We start from the raw sequence: 17,401 nt of genomic DNA, 5'->3' as shown, positions 1-17,401 counted from the left end.
TATCTGTTGTTTCCCTTCTCTACCAAAGTAAGGTTGGATGGGAAATGGAAAAACAATTTCATGAAGCTTTTAAAGCTGGTTCTATTTAGCAGGATTTAAAGCACAGCTGAACAAAAGGAGTCTTATTTCCCCCTTACTTGCATTTTCCTCTGTTGTTTGGCCAATCAATGCCATAAAATGAGCTAGTGTCTTCTTGTCCCCTCACTAATTCCAAACTGCTGTTTATGGGGATGTTTTCCTGTCCACCTTCAACCACCCCATCACATTTTATTTTTCTAACTCTGAACTTTTTACAAAGTAGAAGATATTTAAGTTATAGATTGTTTTGAAAATAATGGAACAAAACAGAAAGAAAGAAAAAAAGCTGCAACACTGAAATGATTTTGTATTTATATAGAAGAGGGGGTGAAACCATTGAAGATGGTATTTAAATAGTTTAAAAATACTGAAAATAAAACCTATTTCATAAATAATATTTAAAAACTTTAGAGAGTTGGCAAGTGAGACATTTTCTGGCTAAATCTAATTTTCAGTGTAGTTAAAAAAAAGACTGGTTTTGTTGTGAGCTGTATAACTCCCGTATGTGGTTCAAAAGTAGCCTACTTATGATAGTGTTTGTTCCCTTGGCCTTATAAAGACCAAAATGCACTTTATAAACAAGGAAGCTTGAATACTGAAAGAAGACAAGTTGTTATTCTCAAGCTGTGTCTGGACAGTTCACTTCTGTCCAATCTTGAAAAAAAATTCTCCATAGTGGAGTCAGCAGATAGTCACAGTGAAATATTAATTCCTTTCTTTGAGGTGGTCTCATCAGTAATGAAAGAAAGGTGAAGCTATTCAAATCAACAGCAAAAGTCGGAGTTAACACTCTATTTGGATGAACATGGCAGTTTATGTTTTTCTCAGAGTTGTTAATTTTCTCAGGTAGAATGCTATTTGTTATGTTCAATGCAAATGTTAAACCTGTCTTAGAATCATAATTGCAGTATGTTCTATGTGCTTATTAGAGGTAAAATTGATTAGCAAGGTATTACATTCTGGTTTCTACTGATGGGCAAAAAGGAGTCACATTGCAGCACTCTTTGACCACATTTGGAATCTGTTTTTAAAGGTGGTTAAAACCGTAGGTAGTCAATCCCCTGACTCCACCCACAGTGGTGATGAGGAGCTTTTTGGAGGGTCAAATCTCTCCATATAATTATGCCCTAATCTATACAGTCTGCTCCCTCTGAGACTCAAGGCAGCTTTGAAACTCCCTTTGAGCCCCACACTAGGAACAGATGGCGACAGGAGACACACCATTATCTCGGATGAATCAGGGAACCGCCTCTCTATCCCATCATTGGGTATGGATGTAGAAATACTTTTCCCTACCTTGGATGCAGCACAGAGTGAAAATGAGACTTAAAACATTCACTTTTTTTTTTTTTTTTTTTTTTTTTTTTTTTTTTTTTTTCTTTTTCCCCAGCTAGTTACTCACTTAAGAAGTAAGGCAGGCAGACCTGTGACTCTGGATGTGTAAATCTTGTGCTTCATGATGGGAACTCAGTTTTGTTCCATCTAAATTGTGACAATGACTCCCCTCATGGAGAGGACAAACCATAGTTACTATATGCATGTTCTCCAGAGCATGTGTCTGTCTGTATTACTAGATTATTTTTCCTGCTGTTACCACGGTACTGCAGTGGCTACCATGCAGATTTGTATTATCCTTTTAAGGCAGATTGTTCATAATGTTATTTTTTGGTTTGGGGGAAAATTAAGGACAGTCTATGATAACATAAAGAATTTTCTGGCAACCACACTGAATAGATTTTCAGCAGTTTGGTAAATTTGGGACAGTCTTGAACCAGAATCTGGAACCTTAAACAACTTTTCTCTCCCCAAACTTTTGAAAACTTCAGATCAAGGCCTCAATGTACTTCTTAATAGTAGATACTCCTCTCTAGTGTTAAAATATATTTATTTTATTTGAATGCCCCATTAAAAAATAAGGGGCTAGAGTCCAGACCTCAGCATAGATGTAATTCAAGGTGTAATGTTATAGAAAACTGAATAGTGAATACAAAATTAAAACTTTGAGAAGTCAGAATCAGGCCTGAAACCAAGATGGCCTAAAGGCATCCAAAAATTGTTGCCATAACTATAGAGGGGAAATTTGCTTGGAAATAAAAAATTTTAAAAATTAAAAATTGGGGTTACCTTTTAAGAATGCAATTTCCAAATTTGCAATGAATGAATCATTGGTGCCAATTTTTACGCTGTGTAGCTCCATAGTTATCTTTGTTATGCTGACTGCATAACATTTTTGGTGATGTGTCTGCAGAGGGCTGGTGTTGAGTCTGTAACATTGATACTCTGATACCTTTCCCTCCTCTTTCGGCTAACCAACTATTGGAAAAGATCAAAGAAAGTGAGGAGGAGGGCTGACAAGAAACAGTGTATAAGAGATGTCTGCATAGCTTTAAATAAATAAAAAGGGGTTAAGGCTTGAAATCCGTTGCAGAATATCCGTGCATGTGGGGCCCTGTTTTGCCATAACAAGGTACGTTAACAGCACACAGAGCATGCTGTCATATTTAGACCTATATGAATCTGGTCCTTTGAGTATTAATGTATTTGAAGAAAATAAAGTCGTATATTGCTGGAAATATCTGGGAATATTAAAGCTGAAAAAAACCCATGTGGCTTCTGGTAGACTAACAACTCTTTGTCTTTTATGTTTCCCTTTATAGCAAAATTAGATTTGTGGCTTTCAATGTCAGCGTCTAGTTTGTTTCACTTTCCAATTCAAAAGAGTTGAGGAATGTGTAAGTAAGAACCTAACTTTCCCTCCCTCCCTCCAAAAAAGAACAACCCTGCATTTAAACTTAACAAGATGAAAAGGAAAGCAGGAGACAATAAATATAGAGTAACAACTGCTCCACAGTGAAGGATCATCAGTCAAAATAAGGCTTTGCAGGCTGAATATTTTTGACACCTCACAGAAAGTATCAATGCACTTGCGTTATGTAAATAGTAAAAATGTTTGAAATAGAGGTGGATCAGGAGGATAGTGATAGGATCTATGAGACATGACACTTGAAAATAAATTACACTGGTTTTCTTCTCACTGGTCAGAGACCAGCTGCAGTTTTGTAGAGGGGACCAGACATGAGACCATGGATTCTGCCTTTTAAAGCCCTGCTCACTCTGTCCTCATAAAGGCAGTATGCTTAGGCCTTGTATTAATGCTATAAATTTTACCCCAATAGTTTTATGTCAAAACTTACCTTCCTTTTTTAAATTTAAATTTTGGCTGTCCAAACACTTGGCAACCTCTCATTAAAAATATGCCCACCTAGGGTTTTTATGCAAAATATTTTATGCAGCCTCCTTGTTATGTTTCAGGTGAGTCTGAATAAAGTTAACAGAAGCTAAGTAGGAATGTAAAAATCCTGAAGCTGGAACAGTGTATGTGTAACTGAGTGTGTCTCAGATATGTTGGTCTTGTGTTGAAGCATAAAACAACAGTAACACTATTGATAAGTGACTTACGGTAGCCTAAAACCAGAAGAAAAACTAATCTAAAAATTTAGTTCATAAATGATCGATTGATGATGGACTGGTGCGTCTGTGAAAATGGAAGTAACTATGGTGTGGCATAAAAGTTTTATTAACATAGGTTTGTGATGGTCCCCTTGCAAATAGTTAATACATGAATAAGTTATGTACCTCGTTACAAGTGAAATGCCACTCAATGCTCCGTGCCTTTTTTCCAGCTAAAATGGTAATTTAACTGTTGTGGGTTTCTACATGAAACACAGTGTAGGAAAACTGTATGGACACATGAGCAAAGCTTGATGTCTTTGTTACCACGGGTGAGACTTCCCACTGTTCTGATAAGGGAGCTCTGTCCTTGGGCAGATTCCTCTGAGGGAGGCATTGCTGTTGACTGGTTCTCCTGGCCAGTATCATGGGGGCTGACTGGGAAAAGAGCTATCAGCCATCCAAGGTCATCTGTGGTTGTTCTCACTGTTTGCTGCTGTTGCTGGTGGCTGATAAAAGTCCAATGTCTGAATAACAGGAGCAGCAAGGGAAGCACATGTGCAGCTTAATCCCATTTTTGCAGTACGTACCCTGCCAGGCCATGCCAAGAGCTCTTTGCCTGCAGAACAGGAATGGGCCTATATATCCAACCCAACACGACCAGAGAGATTCATTAAACTCCTAAAAATGACCGCAAACAGTTTGTTGTTTGTTTGTTTTTTGTTTTTTGGGTTTTTTTTAATTCTCTGAGAATGTCAACAGTTTGCATTAGAATATCTCAGGGCTTTCTAGAGCTTGGCTGAATTTTGGTGCCTTTTTGCAACAGCACAGATCTGCCTCCAGTTCTGCAGTGTGATACAGTCCTAGGCTATTTTTTCCTTCATGTGAAGCAAAGTTTTTGTTATCCCACAAGTGGATATTGCCCATCCTAGGGTAAATGCTAAAATTTGGTTGACGATTGCCATTAAGTGAATATCATGGCAATAAGAAAAGTCAAACCAGAAATCCTGATAGTAGCAAGATGTGATGTATGTCGCTAGTTCAGGGTCACCAGTTCAGGTGCATGCAAAGCTGTTTATTTCTTTGCAGCGTGTACATCAACTGTGTGCTCATGAAAACTCGGCAGTTTGTGGTTAGCTTTTCCTGTGAACAGTGAGAGAGTACTGCACAGGGGGTCTGAAGTCACACTCAGTGTCACCTGGGCTACCACTATATTAAATAATATAATGTGATAGGATAATGGAAACATTCTTAAAGATGGCTTCCCAGAACTGTTTGGGGATAGATCTCAGCATCTTGGCAACTCTCCAGCTGACAGAAAGCTTATTTCTCCTAAGCTGTGCCTGTAACCAAATGGCTTAGATTGCTTTGATGGAAGAGATGATTCCCCCCAGGGAAGGATGCCTGGCACAGCACCTAGGTTGACCTAGTGGCTGGAGTAGGCAATGTTTTGGAAAGATGGACCCTAGACAGATCTCAGAAGGTTTAATTTTTTGCAAACTTCTGATGAATCCTTAATGAACAGGAAACTGCTGCACTGCTCTCTTCTCCCCTCTTCTCTGTATGTAATAATTTCTCTGTCTTTCCGTTCTCCATCCCCTTTTCTGCCTCGGTGTTAGAAAGTTTTAAGTTCTCAAACAGTTAAAAGAGAGATTTTGGTTGTCTTAGGCTTTTGAAGTTCAGCTCATTAACTCAGAAAGTTTGTTATTTCTGCTTCTGTTAACACCTGAATATCTCACAAACATCATTACTTCCATTGTTTTATTCGTGAAGTTGTGAGTCAAGTTGGTTCTGTAGTCTCCTCTCTTTAACTGTTTTTACAGCAGTGTATTTTAGCTGTCTTTAGTTGAGTTTCTTCTGGTTATATAAATGCAAACACTGGAGAAGCAGGCTTGTTTTTGGTGGTGGTTTTTTTTGTTGTTTGTTTTGTTTGTTTGATTGTTTTAAAGGGATGGAGGATGCCTGAAGGGAAGCAAGACCTTAGAGAGACAGAGAGAAGTATTAGGTGACGAATATCAGACAAGAAGAAAACTTCTTGGTTGGATTCTGCTCTTGGTAACACCTAATTTACACTGGTGTAATTTCGTGAACTTCGGTGGACTTACTTCTGGGAGTGACATCAGGATTGGCACCTCTTAAATCACTTAGGTCATGCTCCATAATTCATTTGCAAGCTCCTTTAATTAGTTGCAGGTAAGCCCAGACTTCTGGAGTTTGCTGCCTCCTCAAAACGGGCTCAGCCCGCACCCCGCCGCGCTCGGGGGTCCCGCCTCCCGCCCGCTTTCGCACCGCAGGGCTACATGTGCGGAGAAACGCGGGTCGGGTCTGCCTCCTCCCCTTGTGCCGAAAGCGGGGCCCGGCTCCCGGCAGGGCAGAAGTTGCTCTGTGGGAGACCCGGGCCGGACGGGCTGTCGGTCGGGCTGTCGGTCGGTCCGGCCGCCGCGCGTTATGTAAGGGCGCAGGGGCTGCGGGCCGGGGTGACTGACAGGGAGGGGGAAATTCCTGGGGGAGGGGGAGCGAGAGCGGCGCTGTCCTGGAGCCACTGCCAGCGCCGGCGGCTCCCGGAGACCTGGCGGGGAGAGCGGCTTTGGAGAAAGGGAAACAGCCCGGGAAGTACGGTGCCGGGGAGCGGGAGGAGCGAGCGGAGCGGCGCGGGCTCCTGTCCCCGGTGGGGCACGCCGCCTGGGAAACAGGCGGCAGCGACGGCGGTGCGAAGGGACAAGGGACCAGCCCGGCTTTCCCTCTCCCGGCGCCGGTGCGTTCGACCGGGAGCCGGACAGCCGCGGGAAAGCCTCTCCCTGCCCGCCCTCGCCCCTCCATCCCCCCCTGGTGCGGCGGCGGCCCCGCCGACGAGCGCTGCCCCTTTAAGACCTGCTCGCCGCCTGTTCCAGGGAGAGGGAGTGACCTCTGGGCTTTGACAGCTCCCCTAATAACTAGCAGAGCCCCGGCTCCGCCCGCGCCGCCCGATTGGCCGGCGGGCCGGTATGCCGCGCTCTGATTGGCTGGTCGCTTCCCCTGAGCGAACCTTTAGAACTCCGAGACACAATATTCTGTTACATTGTAGCAAAATGGCGACTGTCATTCACAACCCCCTGAAAGCGTAAGTAGGAATCAAAAATGTACATATTCCGCGTGGTTTAAATATGAAAAAAGGCGCCTTTCCGGCGCCGGCTGCCAGCCTGAGCCGGGCGCCGGCAGCCTCCCGGCGGGTCCCTCCTCCCGCCCTCCTTTCTGCCCCAGCGCCTCGCTCGTTTTTTGTGCAACACATCCCCGCGGCTCGCGCCGAAATTAACGAGGAAAAATTGTTCGGCTCGCGCGCCGGTTAATTGGCGGCCGGGCGCGGAGGGGGCGGCGGGGCGGGGAGGCGGCGGCGGGCCGTGCCCGCTCGCTGTGCCCGCTCGCTGCTCCCGGAGCGCAGCGCGGGGACGGCAGCGGCGACGTCCCGCGGGGCTGCGCGCACTTGACAGCCGGCGGCCGCCGCTGTCCGGGCGGGCTCGCCCCGCCGCAGCTCCGGGGTCCGGCGGGGGAAAGGACCGGCGCAGGGCAGCGGCGGGGGGGCGCGGGGCGCGCTGCCTCCGCGCTCCGGCCGCAGCTCGGAGTTACCTCCGCCAGTCTTGGCGGAGTTGGGATGACTTGGCGAGGGGGAGCGAAGCGGCCCCCGGGCTTCTCGGCTGAGTGGCGGGGGGTGGCACGGGCGGTCGGAAAGCGGGGCAGCAGGGGCACTGCCGGCGCACCCCGGCGCCTGTGCGGGAGGGAGGGCAGCAGACTTGCGTGAAATGAATGACTCGGGACTGCCGGTCGTTGATTTGGGGCAGGAAGTCCGGAGATCTGTTTTGCATATGACAGGCTTTCGCTTTTCAAAGTGGCAAAGAGAGTTGATTGTGTTTCCATCTTAAGAGTGGGCACAGGCAGCCAAGGGCTGCTCGAAGGGGATCTGACCCACTGCTGGCGGGGGAAACAGGGAGGGAGAGAGCGAGTGCGCCGAGGAGGCAGGTGCTTCTGCTGCAGGGATATTCCGGGGTTCCCGATCTGGAAATGGGGCCGGTTTCAGAGGGGGACCGCGAGAGCCGGTTGTCGTCTTGTGGATCGCGTCCTTTATTTTCCCTGTGGTCTGCAGCGCACGCCGTTAATCCCTGAAGGCATTAGCGAGAGTGGGATTTGGCACCGTGTGTAGGGAGAGGAGCTGTCTTAACCTTTTTGAAACGACTTCTTTGCTAACGGGGGCAGCGCTCTGGCTAATAAAGCAAGGAAGGAGAGTACCTGGCGGTGACGCTTCGTTTGCACTTTCTGGCGGCGCTGAGTGGGTGTTTTTATACGTTTGAGTTTTCTGAGATGAAATTAGGGCTGCGAGGGTTTTTTGTTGTTGTTGTGTTTGTTGGGTTTTTTTTTCTTCTTTTTTTTTTCTTTTATTTTCTTTCCCTCCGACTCAAGTCTCTCCGGCTGGAGTTGGAAAAACACTTGAAGGTTTTTCCAGGGACTCCTGCCGCTGTCTCTCGGCTATCGGGAGGGAAAGGAAAGCTTCGAGCAGGGACGGGGTGCTGACATGCTTATCAGCTTTCCTGCTCCGTCCTGGCAGGAAGCCTTTGCTTTCATTTACCCGTCCTCTCGGTAGCACCTTACGAAAATCCGCGGGGAGAGGGGAGCGCAGTTGTCAGAGGGTTAATCAAAGAAGTCCGAATATCCCCAAGGGGGACGGTGGGCTTGAAAATGCTCTGAAAACCGTGGGGAAGAGACGCCGTGCCCCCCGTTTGGCGGCAGGTCTAATACTCGTGCAGGCGAGAGCAACTTCTCCCTGTGCCTCTCCCGGCCGCCGGGCGTTGCTCAGGCGCAGGCAGCGCACCTCGGGGATCAAGAAGAGCAGCAAAGGGGGGGCCGCACCGCCCGGCTCCTCACCTGGGCTGGGAACAGTCGCGGTCGTGTGTTGCCATGCCCGAGTATTGCCGGTAGAGAGGGAGCCCGGGCCGGGTGGCCTCGGGAGAGCGGCGGGGAGCGCCCCGGGACCGGCGAGGGGCCCCGGGAGCGCGCCGGGGGACGGGACCTCGCCCCCTCGCCTCGCACTTCGCGACACTGTGGGGCTCCCAAGAGTCGCGGCAGGTCCCTGGAGAGCGGGGGAGGTCCTGCCGAAGGGCCCCTTGTGCCGAAATGAATCGAGGGCCTGATCCCGCTGCTGCTAAAGTCGGGGAGGGCAGGATTAGGCTCTCTTATAATTAGCTCCCTTCTCCTCCCCTCGCCCCTGGGGGGTGTGAGAGGAAACAATAGACATCAAGTGCTGGGTTCGCTTTTCTCCGTGTGCCTTTTAAAGTACTAATGTTGTGTGGAGGAAACAGAATTGTTACTGGCTGTCTGACACCATCTGCATTTTTTATTAACAACTTGTTTAATAAAACATTTTATAATTTTTACTTATTCTTTAAAGTTGCTGATCGGGAAACAATACACATATAAGTAAATTATGCATGGGAAAAATTAGGGCAAAAGCAGTAGGACACATAATAGGGGAAGGGATGCAGTGCACCGTATTTTATCCTCATGTGTCCTTCCTGACAATGAAAGGGAGCTGAATGACATTTGCATTTCCTCTGTCTGCGTTTTGATTGTATCTCAAAACCCACAAACGCCCCCTACAGAAACTGGCCACACAAAGGTTTTGCTCTGAGATGGGGGACAATGTAGAGTCTGAGAAATCCTGGCTCAGGTATCAAGCAGCTCCCTGAGTGTGCTTGTGCATTTAAGTGTGTCCAAAATTCAGTTTATCTCTGGCACTTGGACATGTATGTGGCCTTTGTCATACTAGACTAGTCTCTCGGGATAATGTATTCCAGTGTACCTTACATTACACAGAATAGCTCAGTGTGTGGAGTCCCTTATTAATGATTGGCACCTCCTTACACTCAGCCTGCCTCTTTCTCCATCTAGAACTCTTTTCTCACTTTCTGGTTCTTTTTTGGTGCTTTCATCTCTTTGCTCTTCTCTGCTTCCTCTGGTGATCAAATCAACCTGACACAACTGCCTGTTATTTCTACCGTTTAATACCTTGTTGTTTACCAGCATGGTGCTACAGGCAAAAATATCAGAAATCCAAGTTTAACAGATCTGCAAGGGAAAGGCAGCAGGTGTCTGGATAAACACATTCTTCTTCATCTGTAAAAGAGGCAACATTCAGATAGTTTTGATGAGACAGTAGTGGATTTGAAGTGTTGGATTTGTTGGGTTGTTTTTGTGTTGCTGTTGTTTTTTTTTCCTTCACTAGCCTGTGTATGTATCTCCAAAGTTTTTCATTCCATCTTCTTCTCTTTTGGCTATCTTAATAAGAAGACATTTGAATGGTGCAGTAGAAGAAACAAATGCAGTTTAAAAGTATCCTGAATTATTTCAAATGTCAGTCAGAAATGTCAACGAACTTTGTAAACATTAATTAAACCTTTCAACACCCCCGTGAAGAAAGGATTACTGCCTTTGTTTTATGGATGGCTAAACTAGGACAAAGTGGTTCAAAAACTTTCTAATTCAAAGATCAAGTCTAGAATGCAGCTCTTCAACTTCCACTCTTAGCATCTAGTCCCATTTCCTCTGTCTCTGCCTTATTAGCAATGTGCATATGGTACCATAATGCATTTAATGTAATTAAGACTTTGTAATTTACAAAGTCTTATCTAGGAGCAGAGCTGGTTCCCCCTCCACCCCTTCTCTGTCGTTGTTCCCACAGCCGACTTTTATTTCAGGTTGTCAATTAAACATTCTCACTGGAGCACAGATTAGGCTACTGCCTTTTTGGCATGTGAGATTCCCGCACGCCGTGTAGCTCTGCCTTGGTGCTCACCAGAGGAGCTGTTGCCTTCCAGTAGTGTGGCTGGTGCTGGTGCTCTCCCTTTCTTCTGCTCAAGACTCTGGTACAAAAGAGGCTAACTCAGGCACAAATGCTAGGCTAGGTCACTTGCATGCTGACTATTGCTGAATAACTTTGATGTGCTTGGGGACACTTATTCCCTGCCAGGTGTTTGCGGACTGGATCATTGCAGACTTGTGTGCACAGTGCTAGAGCTCACCTTATAAACCCTACCAGGCCTGGTCTGTCCCTGTGTTCCCACTGCAATCACATAGCAGCGGTCAGTTGTCCAATTCCTGTACCTTCTCAGATAAAATTGCCTTGACAGCCAGCTCCAACCCCTGAGCTGCCAGTTGGCCATTCTTGTGATGATGAATACTGTAGCATGAGACACCTCTGAAGAAATGGTCTGTTCGTGTCGGCAACAGGCCAACACGGGTCTTGAGATCTTGTACGGCAGGAGTATTTCAATAGTGATAACTCTGGCTTGAATTCAAGCTGGGGACTCTTAACTGGAAGGTCCCATATGCCATTACCCATCTCCAAAACAGCCTTACATCCTGATTAAGTGCTGATGAAGACTGTTTTGTTTTTTTTTTTTTTAATTATTTTTTTTATTTTTTTTTTATTTTTTTTTTAGGAGGGGGTATCCTGTTGCATAAGCATCTTATTGCTGATTTTTAATATTAAATTGAAATTATAGTGTGCAGTGCTGCTTTCAGCTGGTGGAAGCAATAAAATAGACAGACAGTTAGGTTGCCAGTTCAGTGTTTACAAGTGATGTGGAGGTGATTTTAATGTGGCTTTGCAGAAGGGAATTTTCTTCTGCTTGACAGAACAGTGTTGTTGGGCACATTAAATCACATACCAAAATCTCTACAGCATTTCCAGTGTGACTCTGAAGTCACTTAAAAACATAAATGAGCCCTAGTGTGACACATTTCAAACCCAAACTGTTGTCCTCATGAAAACGGTATCTTCTGTATCAGCACCAGCTTCCAGAGAAAATGAGGGACAAATGTTATTGTATTTATGCAGAGAAACATGAGCATAAAACTACAGTCACCGGGGGCAGAGAAGCCAAGTTAAGAAGACATGTTGATACACTGGTTTGAATATGAGAGTCTGATAAATGGTACGTTACTAGAATTACAGCGTTATGTCTGGTTCCATGAGTTGCTTGTGCATGATTAGCTGCAGTGCTTTTGTAATTTTGTTTTGTTGGTGTTGTAGCCTTTTGTAGTCTGTCCAGTTGTGTGGCTGGATGGAGGTTGCATAATAAAACTGTTGCTAAAGAAAAAGTTTTAAAAACATATGATTTTTGGCATGTGGAAGCAATATTGACCTGTGTGGGTTGGGCTGCAGAAGCCTAAAGGTATGATATTTTGAAGAGTGCAATAATTTCAAGGTAAGCATATGTCCAGTGGGCTGGGTGCATAATGCCTGTGAGATTGGATCCACAGTGTCCGACTGGAAACAGTTCATTCAGACCACTCAGAAGTCTGGTACAGAAATCAAAATGGGACTCTGTCTTCAGTCTGAGTCGCAGTGAAGGTAATGTGGCTCATCCTTTGTGTAGCCTAATGAAAATTGATTTCTTCTTCTGCCTTCCTAAAACTGCAAGTGTGGTGTTTGGAGTTTGCTCTCAAGAGCAGACATTGTCCATCTTGTGTATCTGTCTTCTGCAATTTATGACCATTGGCTGTACCTCTGGTGTCCCAAAATGAGGCATTCCAACACCCCCATTGGCTGCGAATAAACCATCTTTTAGGATTGTCATTTGCCTAGTCTGGTGTTTTCTCACTCTGGTTTGTCTTTCATATCAGAGCTGAATTTCTTTGCTTGGTAGATCAATTTTACAATCTTGGTATTTATTCTGGGCTCATCACTGTGTTGTCTGTATGTGATGTTGCCTTGAGCAAGAACCATCCCTGTGTTGTTTATCCCCGAGGACTTGTATGAGTGGAATGAATCTGTTTCGGGAGCTGACGTTTTTCTCCCTTGGACAGACCGACCTCTGATCTGAGGCTCCCCTGGCTGGGGTGACATGCTCCCATGTGCAGAGAGGCAGCACCAAGGCAGCGTTGCTGAAGGCCTGTTCTGAGGGCTTCGTTAGGACTGTGCTGCTCTGCCGGCTTTCCTGACAGCTCAGCCCAGGATGCAGAGGCTGAGGTGTGTTCATTGCCTCTTTAGTGCAGGTCCCAGCTGTAGCACTGGTGTGTTTCTCTTAAGGAAGGTTGTCTCATTAACACAATCTAAAATAAAGCATAGTTTTAAAATACCCCCTTTTAAAAAAACAAAAACAAACAAACAAAACATGAACCAAAATTTTTCAGATGGAAGTATTTCTTTCTTGTCTTTAAAAACTTCTCTACAACTTGTGGAAAAACCCAAATACACTTGACTAGTGTGTGAGCAGGAGAAAGTGGTTTTCATTTCTACTTTCTTATTTCAAAAGAAAGAGCAGAACTGCCCAGTGTATTTTCACTGTCTAAACTGAGTGACGCATGACACAAATATCACGCGTGCTTGAATACTGAATGTTTAAAATTCTTATTTATCCTTAATAGCCTAAATTATCAGAAATATGACACCTTTTTTTTTTTTTTTTAATTGTTATATATGGTTTATTTCCCAGCAGAGTGTATTTTAACCACAGATTCCCAGCAGATGTCTCAGAGAAGAATAATGCAGTGTCTCTCCGGCTGCTGGCAAATATCCTTCTCACGCCCCCAGCCCCTCCAGTATGGCACTAGCAGGAGTATGTCAGCGTGTGTCTCAGTTTTCAGGTTACCTGCCTGAGCCAGGTGCGGTCAGAGAGCTGCAATTCCGGTGGCATGGAAGGCTGTACTGGCATCCAGCTCCGTCTGAGGGAGGCTTCACTGGGAGGCAGTGGAGCAGAGAGAGCTGTGCAGGGACAGGCACTGGTGCACGAGGTGGCTGTGACCGGCAGCCTGTGCTCGCCAAATCCCGAGGCATTAATTTCACGTTCTGCTGAGCTGTAGCTGGGAAAGAGTCCCCTACCCAGGTGTTGGTGGGGGCACTGACTGCATCAATGTTATTCTTCTGGTGAGAAAGGCTGGAAGTGATGTTTAATATTGCAGTCCCTTGTGACAGAACTGATCCAACCTAAATGAGGATCATCTCTCCATTCATACAACTCCATGATTTGTGTCAGTCTTTGATAATGCTGTCCTTGCTTGCTGATAATTTTTGTAAATTAATGCAAAAAGCCAGCTGTAATGTGTATGAAATCTTAGTATGCAAAAGAAAGGAACCCCACACAACTTGTGGTTTCTTCCTGTTGTTTCTTCTCAGATTCCCTCTTGTGATACAAGGTGCAAGGCCTTCGTTAAGAAGGTGAGCTAAATTCTCTACAAACACATGGCTCACTTCTGGCATTTTAGGTCTTGAAAACCTAAATAGGTTGGATGGTGCAAAGAAAATGAGGTGCAGCACAGTGAAATAAGGCTGTGCCCCGAGCTGGTTAATTCCAGTCTGCCCTACCGCATCAGCTGGCAGGGCTGATGTGATCTGATCAGATGCGGGCATGCTACTCCTGCCAAAACGCAAAGTACAGTGCTTATGCTGCTTTTATGCTTTGAGTTGGCTTTGTGCTAGCCACAGGAAGACAGATTATGCCTGTTGGAACAAAATTTCCTCTTGAAAATGTTTTAGGTGCTTTTCATGTTTTGGAAGAGTAAGTGAACACCAGTTCAGTGCTTTGTGTGGCATGGCTGTGAAATTTTTGGTCTGGTTGTAGCCTGACGTGGTTAGTCACAGAGTTGGGAGAAAAGTTGAAATGGCTGGAGTTATAGCCCAGATAGTTCACTATCCAGTGAACAGTGATATAGGGAAACTTATAATGGGGGCACAAAGTTACTATTATTTCTTCAAGGGAAAGTAATGTCCATTTCCGTCAAGAACAGTTCTGAAGAAAGTCATCCATGGATTTGTGACTGTTCAAGTATTTTGGTCCAAATATTGTTTCCTGAGAAGACTGTGTTTAGTCAATGTTGGGGACAAATATATTTTATGTTTATGATTACTTTAAAACCAATGCAATCTGAATAAGGAATAATGGAACAGCTCCAGAAAGCTGTTTTACTGCCGAACTCCATTAGTCTTGACCATGAATAAAAACTGCATCATGTTTGAGGTTGCTATCCTACTGATTGTTCAGAGAAATCACACACCGATATCCAACACCAGAAATTTTAACATCAACCCACTCTACAAACTCACCCTGATTGCCTTTTAAAACAAACAAACAAAACCCATACACAAAAACCAAACAACCCCCCTGAAACTACTAAAGGGTAATTTGAAGACTGTAGGTTTTTGTGTTTTCTATGGATTCTTTATACTTTAAAGTTTCAGTTCATTAGCATATACCTGTTGATGTGGAATAACGAATAAATCAGGAGCACAATTTTAATTCAGAGATTAGTACCTTTTATAGTTGGGGCAGTGCAGGGTAGGAGGCCTGTGAGATGTGGTGGGTGAGGGTTGATGGTGGGAAGACTCTGCAGTGAGCTCTTTCTCCACAAGTGTGGAGAAACCCTCTTAATTGCAGCATGAAGATACCTCTCCTACTGCATCATTGTATCTGACTGACCCTTTAATATTTAGGAGATGCTTCTCCAAAATAATGTGTCCCTCTGTTAATTTTGGTGATGTTAGTCCTCCCTGATCAAATGGCATATGAATGGAAGTGATGTTAGTACCTTCCCAAGTAGAACAGGGCCCTGAAGACTTCTCGCTTCTCTCCTCCTGTGCTGATACAAATGAATGAGAACTTGGTTGGGTTAGTTGTTGGTATGTTGATGTCAAACAGGCATTCCTGAGGTTGAAATTCAACAAAAAAATGTTGATGGGGAAAATATGTGGAAAATCCTTCTCAATTTCTGGTTACCAGATCTGATTTTTGATTTTTTTTTTTTTTTTTTTTTTTTTTTTTTTTTTTTTTTTTTTGGTGGAGAGTCTCAGTGAAATATTTTATGTTCTCTGAGCTTTCCTCTCCCCTGCCTCCCAACCTCTTTCCCCCATTGACCTCTACAAGCTCAGTCCTAGCTGTTGATTTATCAGGGCAGGCTAGCTCAGCACTGTGTGGAGATTGCTTTTAATTAACTCTCTTCATTTTTTCCAACCTTCAGGGAGCAGCAACACTTTAATGATTTTAATATTTTATCTGGATTTACATCCACCTTATGTGTTGTTTGTTGTTCTGCTTCCTTACCTGTTCTTCTTGAGTCATTTCCCAAAATGAAATGTTTGTTTCAGGCCTCTCATTCAGGTTGAGGAGGAGGTTTTTTAATGACTTCTGGACTGGGAGGATGGACTCTCTATGGTCTACCCTGGTGTTTTGAAGGAGGATGGAGAGTATGAGGTAATGCATTTTGGTGTTGTCTTGGAACAACACTGGCATCAGTGTTCTGCCTCCATGCACAGGGAGAGGCAGCTTTTTTTCCTGGTTGCAGCATGGCAGATCAGAGCCCACTGAATTAAATCTGACCCCTGACTTTTTGTATGGCATAGGCAAGTCATGAGTTTATTTTCACAGTCAGATCTGACTCTCATGCTAGTCAGGCTGAGCAGAGGATCAGTAACGTAATTACCTGTCGCTCATATGTAGTTGACTTCTTGTGCGTGCATACAGGTCTAAAGGAGAGTTCCTCTTTACCTGCAAAAGACTACCTCTGCCTACTGTGAGTAACTCTACCACGTGAGATTTCTTCAGACTGAGCAGAAAGCAGCTCTACAAAATTTCTCCCACCTGGAGTTTTCTCACTATGTATCCTACAATGAGGATTTCAGAAGGTACCGGCATGAAAGAATTAGGAAAAATATATGTTATTTGTAATGTAAAGTATGTGGCATTTACATGCCAGAGCAGGAAAATGCTTTATAATCATGCTTAAAATAAGCATCACAGTTCCTTTTGTGGGATTATTTTCTCCGTTCTTCTGATGGGAGGAATGGCGTGCACTGACTTGGTGATGGCCACACTAGTCACACCGTCAACCATTGACAAAATTGGAGGTTAAGAATCCATGTTGCTTTGCTTTTGGTGTTGAGTGTCAGCATAAGAGTGGTATGTTGAAAGTGAATCCTTTCTTGGTAGCACTTCCATGGCTGAGATGAAATTAGAGGCATGGAAAAATGGTGGGAAAGTGAGTTAAGACTGTCTGTCCAGTTCTGATGGAAGAAGTTCACCAATAGATATTGCTAAACCATCCTTAGTGGCAGTGGATTATGCCTAGAGCTGATAAAGGCACTGTTGGGGTGCAAAGATTTTACCACGGAAATAAACCAAGTGGCAAGTAGTTTTGCATTTCAAAATATACATCCTGCACACCAGACAGTCTGTTAAGTACAATTCATGCGTTGTATTCAAAGTCATCAGTGTGAGAACGGTTTGACTCAATTTATTTTACAAGGCTACTTGTAAGCATGTGTAAGTGTATTAAAAGCCCCCGTGTTAAAATGGCAGAAGAAATAAAGAAGTTCCCAGATCTCTAGTCCTCCCTGACTGAGGAAAGTGACTCTCAGACACCAGCTGAAAGGAACACAGTCATGGGTGCTACTTATCAAAATATTGGCAGTGCATCACCATGTAAGATCATCTGTGTCATCTGGCCTGTGGTTTGTGTTTTTGTCTTTCCTATCGTCCTCTGCAGTCTACCTTACTTTAAAGAAATAATTGTTTAGGTGTATTTTTTCCATATTGTTGCTGCGATTCCACAGTAACTAACTCCTGGCATTCTCATCTGACCAGATTGCAAATGTATCTGGTTCAGGTATTCATTCTGCTGAGTAGATCTGAAAGTAAATTCCCTCCTCCCCTATTATTAACTTTCTAGTTTTTGTTTCCACAACTAACTTAGCCGCAAAGTCCTAGGGTTAGGGGAGGCTGTCTCTCCTGACACGTCTTCCGAATTCCTCACTGCTAAACACACGCCGTGCACAGTCGAAACCTGTGTCCCTCAGAAGGCAGTCTATTTCCCAGGCTGCTGTTTCCAGCTACCTTCTCCTCCATGCACCCCT

General features: G+C 44.7%; 1 protein-coding gene across 5 annotated transcripts in view; it reads left to right on the top strand.

The window, feature by feature from the left end:
• The first annotated feature begins 6,572 nt into the window (after positions 1 to 6,572).
• DPF3 (double PHD fingers 3) overlaps positions 6,573 to 17,401 on the top strand; it is a 163,300-nt gene continuing 152,471 nt past the window's right edge. For 2 of the 5 annotated variants that reach the window (XR_014184582.1, XM_082057998.1), the window contains exon 1: positions 6,595 to 6,628. Coding sequence is in view for 2 of the 5 variants with exons in the window: in XM_082057998.1 (XP_081914124.1) it covers positions 6,597 to 6,628 (32 nt within the window). In the remaining 3 variants the exon portion in view is untranslated. Of the gene's footprint in view, positions 6,629 to 16,029; positions 16,175 to 17,401 lie in introns of those variants that run through there. The other 3 variants (XM_082057996.1, XR_014184581.1, XM_082057995.1) reach the window with 3 other exon arrangements.

This window comes from Streptopelia decaocto, assembly GCF_964273445.1.
Source record: "Streptopelia decaocto genome assembly, chromosome: 7".
In the NCBI taxonomy this organism is placed as follows: domain Eukaryota; kingdom Metazoa; phylum Chordata; class Aves; order Columbiformes; family Columbidae; genus Streptopelia; species Streptopelia decaocto.
This window is presented reverse-complemented; position numbering and strand designations above follow the sequence as displayed.